This window comes from Anarhichas minor, unplaced genomic scaffold (assembly GCF_050575085.1).
Source record: "Anarhichas minor isolate MPS153535 unplaced genomic scaffold, ASM5057508v1 ptg000058l, whole genome shotgun sequence".
NCBI lineage: Eukaryota > Metazoa > Chordata > Actinopteri > Perciformes > Anarhichadidae > Anarhichas > Anarhichas minor.
In genome coordinates this window covers 6096373-6110302 of record NW_027466504.1, presented here as the reverse complement: position 1 = coordinate 6110302, position 13930 = coordinate 6096373, and the positions used below count along the sequence as shown (strand labels likewise).

At 43.3% G+C, this 13930-nt stretch overlaps 1 protein-coding gene across 1 annotated transcript; it reads left to right on the top strand.

Annotated features, from left to right (window-relative positions):
* Positions 1–7253: 7253 nt before the first annotated feature.
* Positions 7254–8213, top strand: hs3st1l1 (heparan sulfate (glucosamine) 3-O-sulfotransferase 1-like1). The gene has a single exon (XM_076077249.1). It carries the CDS (start codon positions 7272–7274, stop codon positions 8211–8213), a length of 942 nt encoding a protein of 313 aa, XP_075933364.1. The 5' UTR covers positions 7254–7271.
* The last annotated feature ends 5717 nt before the right edge of the window (positions 8214–13930 follow it).

The following is a 13930-nucleotide window of genomic DNA, read 5'->3' as shown; positions in this document are numbered from 1 at the left end:
ATCCGTAATGAATGCCTCTGTTGACAAGTGGGAGTGGATTAGGTCATTGTGTTACTCATGCGCTCCCAAAATAGCCAACTATTGCTTACCAACCGAGCTGCAGGGTAGTTTCTTCTCAAATCAAGGAAATGTTGCGTCTCCATCCTCTTGTGAAATGCTGCTGAGGTGCCACATAGAATAGTCTATATCACTGTTAGTTTACACCTGTTCTAATTCTGGCATTATGGACTTCTCAAGGTTGAAAGACTAGTGCAGGTTCCCATCGTTCGTCCAGTTAATAACGAGGCTTATGAGAGTCAGAACGGACATATTTAAAACGTACACAGTATTGTACAACAACACGGAGGCTCTGTAGTCTGAACCAAGACGGCATACTTTGTCACTCCTTTCAATCTTTACAGACCAGGTCCACTCATTTCGTCATTCCCAAAGAAAGGCTCGGGAGAATGTCTTCCAATGTATTTTTTTAAAATATTTATATCTGCAGTACACCTTTGAGTCACATGAGGGAGCCTAAATGTTCGTATTGTTCTGACAATTGTAGTATTATAACATTGTATTATAACATTGAACCTAATATGAAAGGCTAGTGTATATTCTGTTTGTTTTACTGCATTGATTTGGTATTATTTATGAAGTATTTCACATGTTTATATGTTTTCAATAACACATGCATTAAACAAAATTGTGCTTTATCAAACCAGCCATCTCTCTGAAATGGCTGGTTTACTTATTCCAGATAATATGAGGTGATGTGGGAAAAGTCAGGAACGCAGAAATTCACTCTTTTCACAAACAAATACGGCCTTTGGGAATCGGGTCGCGATGTTTTTTTTATTTTTAAAAAGACGGGTCCCACCCAAGAAAATTTGGAAAACACTGATCTACTAACTGTTTAGGGAACTCAAATTCACTCAGCATTTTGCCAAAATGTATCTAAATATAATAGCTCACAGAGGCCTAGGCTATACAACAAGCATCGAGAACTCGGGGAGTGAGACTTCCTGTAATGAGAGAGAGAGGGGTGAGAGGAGGCAGCAGTGAGAACTGAGATCAACAAGAGAGAAAGGTGTTAATCGCACCCGTTTGATCCTGAATCGAAGGAAAAATTGGAACCAAAAATTGCAGAGCTGGAGGTGGTAGAACGGGTCGTCCACTAATCGTGAGATTGGCTGTTCGATCCACAGCTCCTCCAGTCCACATGTCAAGTGTTCTTGGACAAGATACTGAACGGCTGTGCAATCGCTGTGTGTAAGTGTGAATGAGCAGTTTAGATCTTCTGCCATCAGTGTATGAATGTGTGTGTGTGTGAAAGCGTGAATGTTATTTAAATGTAGTCAGTTTACTTAGTAATCTTTTTACATCACGATGACACATTGATTGGAAATAGATGATGATGCTAACATTGATGCTGTGAATACAGGAAGTGCTAAAATGATATGAAAGTAGTTTGAGATACTTCTCCACCAGGTGGCCCCAGAGGAGAGTGCTACTGTGCCACAGGCTCCAGGGGCGTTGCAGAGACTTAACCTCAGTTAATGCAGTCTTAGACAACAGTCTTGCAATACATCTGTCCTTCATGAACCTTCATGAAGATTGTATTCTTCAGTTTTTATGCCTGGCATTATGTTTTTAGGTTGTTCGTCCGTCCCATTCTTGTGAACGCAATATCTCAGGGACGCTTGGAGGGAATTTCTTTAAATTTGGCACAAACGTCCATATGGACACAAGGATGGACTGATTCGATTTGGGGGGGTCAAATGTCACTGTGACCTCACGTCCATCCCATTGTCGTGATATCTCGGGAGTGCCTTGAGCCAATTTTCTTTAAAAAAAAAAATAGCACAAGTGTGCACTTGGACCTAAGGTTGAACTGATTAGTATTTAAAGGTCAGAGGTCACAACGTAACCTCATACAACGGTTCGTATCATATCCTATGAAAAGTTATTTTTTGTGCGTTGTCCTCTATGAAAGCCTGCAACACGTGTCAATTTCCGCTCGTTCCATGCCACTGAAGTAGGCAAGTTACGTGACAAAAACCTCGACACTGACTTCTCGTTTCACATGGGGAACACGCTGCGGCCTCCTAGTCCAAGACTACGTCGATAACACACGAAGAAATTTCATGGAATATCCACGAATTGCGCCGCATTATTTTTCGTAGGTATTGCAACGAATGCTGGATTAGATCAGCCTGTAATGTAAACAATTCATATGCTTATGGTGACAATTTCACACATGACAGTTTGGACAGACATGGACGTAAACTGTAACATGACTAGTTGGCTGCGGTATACAACCGTGAATTCTAGATGTTGAAATTGTTTTAGAGAAGTGTTGATTCAGCTCTATGATCCTTTTTTAGGAGGTACAGGTGGTTTGGTACTAACATGGGTTTTAAAAAAAGCCAGGAGTTGTAGTCATCATGCTTGCAGTTTCAATAGGTATACACTAGCCTTTTTTATCCAGAGAAAGTTGACACATGATCTTGGGAGCCGCCGATCTTTTATCGTGGTCCAACAAATGCTTGGCGGGGTTAAACAGGCAACCAAGGGCACCTCTGTTGCAGTTTTCTAGGGAGGGGAGAGCATTACGCACTCTCGAATGGCATTTTCCTGACCTGGTGTTTGAAAGTGGCAATTCTCTGTTCTATAGCTATTTACCAGTAATGTAAAATCATTGGGACAACTTGCTCATTATTTCTTCACATCAAGCTTTGTGGGAGGATTTAAATGCTCAGCAGTGCTCAAGGTGTCCCTTTAAAACCCCTTGCGTGCTGATTTCCTCAGTGTTTTGAACACTTAACACGGTTTGAAATTCAAGATTTTTACTGGTTTGTTTGCGGAGCATGGCCCAGAAACGAAACATGTGATTAGAGTGTCCGTTTGCATGAGACGTATCATTGAATCTGAGGTGAAGGTTAAGAGGGGAAGAAAAGATCACCTCCATCTTATCCGAGTAGCTGAAGTCTTTCGCTGCTGTAACAAAAATTAATAAACCGAGTCAGGAATCCCACTGTGAACCAAAATGCATCCATAATTTAAAACCCCTCCTGCATGTGGGAGTGCAGCTTCAGAGTAACAGTTGGATGTGTGTGGGTGGGTAATACATTGTACTGTATTTTATTTTTTTTTCGACAGCTGAGGAAGAGAAGAAGGAGCAAAGGGGAAAGTGCAGAAAAAAAAGAAAATGGAGTGAGTGCGCTTCTGTGTCCCAAGAGATAATGTTTTTTTTGGGAGGGGGGGGGGAGGTCACTGTATCTTACAAGGGATCATCTAACAATACTGTGAGCTAGTGAAACAGATACGAGAGGCCGAGATGTGAAGAAGAAAGGAAAGAACAGGAGATAAGGAGGTTTGCTCTGCACTCAATTCTATTTCAAATGACTGGCTGAAAACCAACTTCTATCGTAGCTGCATTTGTGTATTAATGATATGAAAAATAACAATGATCAACACTTTTAACTTCCTCACTTGAAATCAACCCATTCGTTTGCACAAAAAAGCCAACCTTTGTAATCAAGCTTTATTTGCAGTAGTAATGATTTTGTATTAACATCTCTAATGAGCGCCCCATTAGGAAAAACAAAGCCGCCCTGTGCAATACCTGCCGCCCGCCACAGTTAATGGCAGGGGGGCCCTGCTGAATATGAATGAGGGGTTCGTAGACGGACAGGTTTGGGTCGATTGGTGGGAGCCTGGTGAAGCCCTCCTCTTGGCTCGGTGCGATGTAATGAACAGCGCGGAGCTGTCGGCTGTGCCGTCTGCTCAGGCGGCAAGCAGCGCTTTTTGCTCCGCTGAAGGACAAGTCGTGAAACCCAGATAAGTGTGGCCCTCATGTTTGCGGAGGCTCTGTGTCACGGAAATGCGGCAAAAGTCAGATTTTGTGATGTAAACGATGGTGCTTTTGTCCGTGCTGGTGTTCCATTTTCATACCCACCGACTCTTCATCATAGGTCAAGCAGCAGATCCCAGCGTGCAAGGCAGGGAGACATAACAAGCATAACACAGAGCTGATGCACATGAAAACTCATTCAGCGAAAGCGCAATCTAAATTGAATTCACTAGCCGTTGATTTAATTGACGACAAGGGCAAGACCTCTTTGCTTCCTGTCCCAAATTGATCCCCTCTCATTCCCAAACTGATTAAACTTGAACTGCAAAATACTAAAACTTACCAAAGCCATTTTGAGAGAGAGAGAGGGAATCAACTTTAGTTCAGGAGGTGTTAATTGATCATGTAAAGGGTGAAGTTATCGATCAATTGGCCTCAGGGTACCAGCTACCATACCTAGATGGTCTGTATTTGCTGATAAAAATCTTCCGACACTGCTGTCTTTTCCTGAAATGTAAAATCTGTATACATCACTGTGACTATCCTTTTTATTTGGGCTGACGTGAGGCTAGAGGTTGGTTGACGGAACGGATGCAAGTGATTGGAAAAAAAATCTTTACTGACACTGATACCTGATCTGCTTAATAAGCTTAGTAATGGCACCCATACAGAGCCAGCGTATGAGGTAATAACAGACAGTTTTTGATAAAACGGTGGAAAACTCAACTTGCTCACCGCCCTGCCCTTATATATGGTATTTCCAGTTTCACCTGCATTTTAACGCAGCTAAATTTCCCCTTGCCAAGTCTGGTTTGGCTGCACCTCCATGCTCACACCTGTAGGGGATTAAGATTGTGCACCTCCAGAGTCCCTGAAGCAAATGCTGCAAATGCAAAAAAAAAAAAGAGCCAAGATTTGTACCCAGTGAGGCAGCAGTGCTCACACTCTATCCTTCTCCTGGCTCTCAGTGAGGCCATAGTTCCTGGAGTGTGTAACCTTCCCCCCCACAGTGTTGGGAGGAAATAGTCCTGGTTAAGTGGTCCTCTAGGTAGCGTGGCTGCCGTGCGCCTGAGTGAAAAGCTGGTAAGTTATGCATAAAGTGCTGTATAAAGCAATAAGGCCCAGTGGAATTTGAAACAATGGCTCCTTCCAGGTGGTGGTGAGCTGTGGGAGGAGTTGGGCGGGGGGGGAATTGGATGAGACAGAAAGCTCGTCTGGTTGCCTGGCTGTTAGCATTGGACTTGGCAGCTCTCTGCCAGGGAAACGCTGACAGGCAGGCGCGCCTGTCACAGCGCATAAGTGCCTCCTTGCTCAACCCCGAGCCCTGTGAGGCAGGTCAGCTCTCCTGCGCTCGGCTCACACGCCCAGTCCCACACTCAAGCCACGGGATGGTAGTGTGCAGCGGGGGCGTGTGTCAAAGCCTTTATGTGGTTGAGAGACTCTGAAAGGTGAGACAAAGGCCACTGGTGACATCGTAGAAATGAGTTAGACTTTGCTTAATAAGAGGGACTTCTGTGATTAAATTGTACTTCTGCATGGAGAGACATAATTAACTCGAGTATAGTTATTTTTACGCATGACACCCAAAATCAATGATCCTCTTCAAATATCATTTCCTGACAGTTTCTAAACAAAGATGTTTTTGTATCGGTTTCTAAAGAGTGGGACTCACAAACCAGCTCATTGTCTAAAAATGATGTCTTTCTTTTACAGTGGTGGACCATTTTGGAAATAAACTGCTATTTTTTAACTGTTGCCGTGGTATTTTACTGTTCCAACTCTCTGCAGATTAAGTAAGATGGAAATGTCACAAGATGATATTTCCAGAACAGAACAGACTTTTTTTTCTGATCGGCAACATTTTACAGAAAACGCTGCAAAGAGAAAAAAAAGTGAAGCCTCTCCGCTGCAATAAAAGCCATGGAATACCACATTTCCTTTACAATTTACCTTTTTCCGTTTTACACCATTAGCTGTAAGTACAGCAAATGCCATCTACAGTAAGCCATGCAGGAATGCACAATCTCACTGGTTGGTAAGATCACTACTCTGCGGTGTTAAGATCCCATCACAGTGTGTTAAAGGGACTTCCATAGAAGAAGACCGGATGTGAAAATGCATTGAAATTATTCAACATTATAAGTGACGAGTGATATGTGCTGCCTTATGCATTCAGAATAGCACTCTATACTGTGTGTGTGTGTGTGTGTGTCTGTGTGTGTGTTTGTTCCCAGGCAGAGAACATCTTCGTATGTTGAGATGACCTTACTGTGGCCTTTGCTGTGGAAGCTGGATGTTTGCATAGCCTGGACCTGTTGTTTTGACTAGCACAGTGTAAGCAACAGCTCTCCCAGCGTGTTATCCTCGTGAAGTTATCTGAAGACTTTTGTTGTTTTAATTGATTCTGTGACATTTATAATAAAACAATTAAAAAGCTCTACTATATTATTATATTGTGCTATTTCAGCTCGTGGCTTCTTGCTGCAGAGCAGGAGAACATTTTTACATATGTTATTACTTGGTTAAAATGAAGGCAAACCGTTTGACAAGAACATATTGGAGGCAAGAAAACAGCAGATATTACAATATTCAACTCGTGATAAAAGATGAAACGTTAAGAAGCCGAGAGAGGTTTGAATTTTCCCATGGCGGTGAAGGGATCTTCAGCAACATTATACATCTAATTTAATGCTCTAAATCCTTCTCCCTGCGTTTGCTGCATTTCACTGCCCCTCGTATTGATCTTTCTTGGCATGTATAGGAAATCAAAGTCACCTAGCAGTGAGAACTCATCTGATTTCCTGCAATAAATTTGTCTTTATAAGTCTCCAAATGCCTTGATTTCGAAACTCCGCTAGGTATCGATTCGAGTGTGGATTTTGACCCGATAAAGGAAGACAGAGCGCCGGCCTTGTCTCCTGGCCTACAGCCATGCTTGCATATCTCAGACACATTTTCTAACGAGCTGCCTGGCTAAATGTTTTTCAGCTGGAGAAATTACACTTCCAATTGAAAGTGACTTTATAGAGTTAGAGGAGAAAGCAGATGGGAAGAGGGAAGAAAAGAGATTCAAAGAAAGATGAATTGAGATTGATACACTTATAACAGACATGGATTGTATTTATGGCTGGATTGCTTTTTCAGAGGAATGAGGAAAGTGCCATTTCAGTATGATAGAGACATTCATTCTGAATTATATGCCTGAAATCTGAAAGCCTTTTCTTCTTTCTTGTGTCTTTGTTCGTCCCTACAGATGTGCTGTGGACTGCCGATGATTTCTCCTCCTCCTCCTCCGGCTCAAATTCATTGGCAGACAAAGACTGCACTTCTCACTGCTCTTGTTATCACTGAGCTCAGGAAGACGGATCTGGTCCACAGCTAAACCATTGTCTCCTTTACTTGCTTCTGTCTTCTGTCCACTCTTCGTACCATCACCATGGCTTGTTTCCTGGCATCCGCCTTTCTTCTGGTTCTCCAGACAAACGCTGCCCCGCCTGAGCTCGTCCAGGAAGGATTTGGCATAACACTGGACCCCATGGACCTTGATGCTGGACTACCAGTCAACGTCTCTGGAGATGTACCCTCATCTCCGCCCCCAGGGACTAGTAAAAGAGCCCCACACAGCATCATTATTGGGGTGCGCAAGGGCGGCACAAGAGCACTGTTGGAGATGCTGGACATTCATCCGGAGGTTGCCGCTGCTGCCACCGAGGTGCACTTCTTTGACTGGGATGAGAACTACGCCAAGGGCTTCGAGTGGTACCGTGACCTGATGCCGTACTCGTTCCCGCACCAGATCACAGTGGAGAAAACGCCAGGCTACTTCACGTCACCCCTCGCACCAGAACGCATCTGTGCCATGAACTCGTCCATAAAGCTGCTGCTGATCTTGCGAGACCCGGCCGAGCGTGTCATCTCCGACTACACCCAGGTGTACTTCAACCGGCTGGAGAACCACAAGCCGGTGCAAGCCATCGAGAACCTGCTGGTGCGCAATGGGGCCCTGAATATCCGGTACAAGGCAATTCAGAGGAGCCTGTATGACGTCCACATGCGCAACTGGCTGCGCCACTTCCCCCTGGAACAGATACACATCGTAGATGGGGACGCTCTGATCCGAGACCCCTTGCCAGAGCTTCAGAAGGTGGAGCGCTTCCTTAATTTGCCCCCAAGGATAGTATCCTCCAACTTCTACTTCAACCAGACCAAGGGGTTTTACTGTATCCGAAGTGATGGCCGAGAGCGCTGTCTGCATGAGTCTAAGGGGCGTCCGCACCCGGCTGTCAACAGCACCGTCCTCCAGCAGCTCCGCTCCTTCCTACAGGAACACAACCGAACCTTCTTCAGGCTGGTGAAGCGCACCTTCGCCTGGCAATAAGGAACCCAGATCGGACACAAGGGGAGCCCCTTCCTTGTCTTGGATGAGGACAGACAGAGAGGGGGCATAAAGCACTTTACAGAACTGACATCTAAAAAGCCCTTTCAATAGCCTCTTAATAACTACTGCTGTGATCTCTGGTTTCAGCAGAGCAGTTATATATTTACACGATAAGGCAAAAAAAACAACATGAAAAACTGTAACTAGAGGCGTAAGATTAAATGGAAGAATCTCTAAGCTTAATAAGTCATTCTGTCTTTGCTGGAAGCGTTTAAGTGATCAAAATTGCAGTGAAAACACATTCATGGAACTTTTTTCCCTCTCGCTCTCTCTTGTTTGATATTCTTGTTCTTGATAATAAATTGTTCTGCCTTCAAATGTACCAGAAAAGTGGCATCTCCGTTTCATTCTGGCAATCAAAAGCCCCGGAGCCCTCTCACCTGTGTTATTTAGGGAGTATACTTAGATAGGCAGTGGCATTAGAATAAACCTTTGATTTGCTGTGGTGGAAGGTAGACATTAATGCAAGGCAATGGGTACCCTGGAGCAGCGCTTTAGTAGTACAGGAATCACTAATGGCTTTGGACATTGAAGGTAGCCTGTGCCTGCAGCTAAATCAGTCAAATCTCCATAGTCAGCAAGCTCAGATCCAGGGAGCTGCTGATGCATTTTGCTCTGTTCAACAATTTACTCAGGTGTTAAATGTAGTCATTAAATCATATGCCGTAAAACATTTACAAATCCTACAGCTTCTGTGCAAATGTGTTTTTTTTACCCACGTATTCTCTCTTTCCTGAATCGTACTTCGCACGCAGTTTTCCCAGAAACATCTTGTCATCCCATACACAACAGATAGACGCGGGTCATGTTTCTTTCATTTATTGGGCTTTAAACAGCAGCCAAAGCTACAGCTCCACTGGGATCTGATATTCATGTGATCTCCCCACTCCGTCTGCTGGAATAAGCACTATAACTCTCCCGAGGCAAGTAGTCGCTGATGCCGCGCTGGATCTATATCCAGAACAGAACATGGGAGCAGGCATATAGCTGAGGGCTATATGCAAATATGTTGAATATTTATATGAATAGTGTAGTACATTGGCAACTTGGGGTTTAAAATTTGAATTAGACTGTAAAATTGCGTGTGTGTACTCAAGTTATTTGTGATGACAAAGGCAGTGCTAAATCCCCCATAACTCATCTCGCTCAGGGACTTTTCTCGCTTCTGCTCACCAGGAGGCACTTGGACTCCAGAGTTACTCTTGAGGGAACAACGTGAGGAAACGTGTCTAGACGTGCTCGTTCTAGGATCCCCTCTTGTCGGTGCACACACAGGTGAGGGGCCTGCGACAGTTACCTCCCGACCCTGGCAGACGCCTGTCGGCTCCGGCATGTATCACCCAGCCATTCATCTGGAAGAGAGCGGCACAAGCGGCCTCGCTCCACCTGCCACAACACACACACATATACGCACACAAGCGTTCCCAATCATTCCCAAGGTGTTACATTGGTGCAGCACAGTGTTCCCATTAAGCAAGTGGGCAGGAAGGACAGAAGGGCATGTTTTGCTTACAATATGAGAGTACACACTGAACAAATTCCCTTTACTCATTTGAGGCAAAGTTGACTTGAGTATGTTTGCTGTTTTGCAGAAACACTAGCAGCTGCGTAGTGCATCTGTGGCTGTCTAATGTTGCACTCAGCAATGGGTTGTTTAAGGCGAAGGATACCTTTTCAACACCAAATCCCCTGAAGCCCATTGCAACAATATGACTCTTTCATGGAGTTCTTCAGGCCTTAATACAGTATTCAAGCTGTGACTATAGACCGTCTTTTTTGTAGGATAATCCATGTTCATGGGATTTGTTGCTGATAATAAAATGCTAAAATAATACCACCACCGCAAATGTATCCTATTCTTACTGTTTATTTATCAAGACCACAATGGAGATTCTGGTCGTTTTTGGGTTATCCTTGAACATGAGTCTACCGTGAGGCTGTAGTAGCTAAATGCTAACGTCAGCATGCTAACATGCTCACAAGGCTAACGTGCTGACATGTTTACCTTTTTACCCTTTTACCATGTTCACAGTTTTAGTTTTAGTTACTTTAGCCTGTTAACATACACAAGTTTAGTTCAGTTTAGCAGTTTAGGCTGAGGCTGATCGAAATGTAATTTGTTTGGCAGGTATTACCAAAGTATAGGAGCAATTCAAATGTTTGCCTGATGGTGGGGCTATATGGAAAATAAAGGGATCGCCAAAGCTGTCACAAGTCAGGGAAATTCAATTTCTGCACTAAATTTTATGGTAAGGATCCAACCGTTGAGTCGAGAAAATTTCACTCAATACCGCAAAAGTCAACCTCATTGGAGCGTGAGAGGAAAAGTCAGGGGATTGCCAAACTTACAAAGATATGTCAATCTAAAACAAAGTGGTGGACCAACTGAAAACAAGCTGATTTGTAAATCTTCCTTTTTACTAAACTAAACTAAACTGAAGTCAGCAATCCCGTCATCCTCTTCTTTTTTTTTTCAAAGGGACAATGTGTGTTTGGCGGTATCTAGTGGTTTGGTTGTCAATTGCAATCAAATAAATTCCCCTCTGCTCACTCCTCCCATTCCAAAACTGTGGTAAAGCAGTTCGCCTCATTCAGAGGCTATCCTTATGATAACAACACTATTTTAGGAGCAAAAGAAGTCAGGCGGCGGCTGGCGTTACCATGGTTTTACTGCTGGTCACGCTACCGCAGTTCTACCAGCGCGTCGGAGAACTACGGTGGCCTTCGGGTAACTTAAAAACATAAAAAAGCTCTCTGATTATACAGTATTAAAAGCATATTATGAATATTGTATTCCATTTCTGCTAATAGATCCCCGGAATTCTACACACTGGCCCTTTAAGTTCATTGCTTAAAAGCATGTTGACAGGGGATTCAATCGAACAACCATCTGATTACACAGTCTGCCAAATCTGAGGCCCAAAAGAGAGCTTTCTTTAAAAAACTGCAATGTAATGTGCAGCACAGTTTGCTCAAGGGCCAACAGTATTTTTAGTACATTTTATTTTTGTTACACAGAAAAAGCACATGTTGCTTTGGTTCTGACATACTATAAAGCAAGGCAAGTCATTTAAAACCCGCGACACTAACAAGTTGCTTTAACTAATGGCTACAGTGAGTCACATATCACTGCATGTCTTTGATAACTGCCAACCTCGGGCGTAATTAAAGGTTTGAGGGGTGGTCTGGAGCAATCTGCTGTAGATGTTTTGGCTGCTCCTGTCATCCTAGAAGCCTCTAATGATCTGTCTGGGATTGTGATTGATGAAGCACTTAGCATCGAATCAAAGCACAAGGAACGCTTGCTGCTTGCTAAGCTGTTTGCAAACTAACAGCCACTGTGTTTGCACGATACGACTCTATTACGACAGTGTCCTTGATGTGAATTAACGACCTCGGTGTCAACATTGGAAGCAGAACCAAATGCACATTACGAGTTGACTGACATGGCTCAGCAGGAATACATAAGCTATAAACAGCGTGGGTCAGTGAATCGGGCTGCGTCTCAATAACATGAAGGAGTTGGCTTCTTCTTCCTTTTTCATTCCACACAGCCGTGCACACCTGGATGAAGCCTCATCACTAAGAAGCTATTTCTAAAACCATCAAGGTGGCTCCTTTGCGGCATAAAAAAGAAAAATGCTTTAATTCAATGCTTGCAGTCAAGACATCACCCAGCAGCAACGGAGTGGTTATAGCTCAAATGCAAGAAGCCTGCGGGGAGTGATGCATACAATATCGCCAACAATATTGTACACTAATCCAACCCACTGAAGCCTTTTTACATCTGGCTCGATCAGAAAAAGAACAATGAACATAAATCTAATGAGATCAGGGACCCGGAAACCGGCATGTTTCCTGAAATACACATTGGATTATCACAAACACAAAAGGCTCAGAAACAGATAAATGTGTTTTCACACATATTTTACAGCCTCCTTGTTTCTTTTTTTCCCCTTTGTGATTACTTATTCATTTGTTTGTTGATTTATTTTTCATTGCCTCGGGTGCAAGAGGGCATGTGTTTGATGTGCTCTCACGGCAGTCTTTACAAAAGGGGAAGGAGGGCTTCTGCTGCTGCATTCAGGTCAAAGGGAGGAGAAAGAGACATGTCTTCATATTCGCGGCTGCATTTTAAAAGCCTCTGATTAATCCTTTGAGGTGATGGAAAAGAAAAAAAAGGTGAGATCATGGCTAGGAATGCAGAGCTCATTGTAAAAACTGTCTGTGTCGGCATGCGTGAGTGGTGCCGAGAGGAAGCACATCTTCCACATGCTAGCTGACCTCTTGCTGTTCTGTAGGAGAAGCAATGGTAATAGAGAGGCACTGGTGCAGCGTTTCAGAGCTCTTTTTGCACTGCAAAAATACCTTATCATGCAAACATTTTAGATATAAGCTTTGTAATGCTTGAAACAGGAAAATCAACTGTTCACTCGATGATTTTTTTTAAAAATAAGTCAGGATCATAGACTGAATATATGAATGGACAACCTGCCTCCACTTCCTCCCGCTGTGCAAAAATGATTCCAAAATATCCCGGATACGGGAGCGGCCATCTTCAGATTTTGACCTCATTTGGGGCCAGAGTCTGAACAGTGGGGCCGCGGCATCAAGGTCCCACCCATACACCTGCCCAAGCCAATCAGGAGACTAGCAGGGCCACAGCTTGTTAGTGTGAGAGCCACCGAGCTGCTCTGTTACTTAGCATCATGGTCGCTGTTTGGCTAGAAAGACAACAACTAACCAAGATATCTCTAAGAATATATCTATGATCAAATGAGCCCATATAATGTATAAGAAGTGGACAAAGTCACCGTGACGTCACCAATTGGTTTGCTGACTGCTGTTTTGAAGCCTCGCGTTCAGTATTTTGGCCTTCACCATCTTGCCTTTTTGCAGTGACTCGAGTTGGTGGAGCTCAGCACAATTGAACGCCGAATTTTTTAGGTGACCACAATGTTATAATTCACTTTTAGGAACTGAAAACCCACTGTGACAGGGTTAAAGTTGTAATATGAAAACACGGACAACTCCCAGACCGGACAACTGTTGTGGTAGCGACCTGTCAATCACAAGGTAGCCCCGCCCTAAAGCATACCCTGCTTTATGGTCTATTTTAAATGGGACCATAATTTACAAAATGAACATCATGCTGAATTTAAAAAAGACTAGAAACTAGCAATTGAGACCGTAAACTCATGTTTCAATGTTTACTGAGGGAATAAATTAAGCAGAGTCATTTTCTCATAAACTATATGTATATGTATATATATATATATATATATATATATATACACATATATACATCCCCATCAGTAGAAAAAGATGTGTTGGAAAATATCAGATTCTTGAACACAAAATCAAAAGGTACTAGCCTGTGTGCATGACATTAACTACTCCAAACATCCAATCACCAAAATGCTGTCCCATGCGACACTAACGGAAGGTGGAAGCACAAGATGACTGTGTTGAGAGAACTGAAAACACAATCTGCAGCTTAAATCAATACATTTTTGGATTCTGGGTGGATTTTGGGAGGTTGAAAAACTATGTTCTCAACTGGCCATAATGTACACATTGTTACATTATCCAGGACAGTCCAATGTTTCTAATGAAAGTAACATGGACGATGTCATTAAAAGGACATTTTGGGGGAA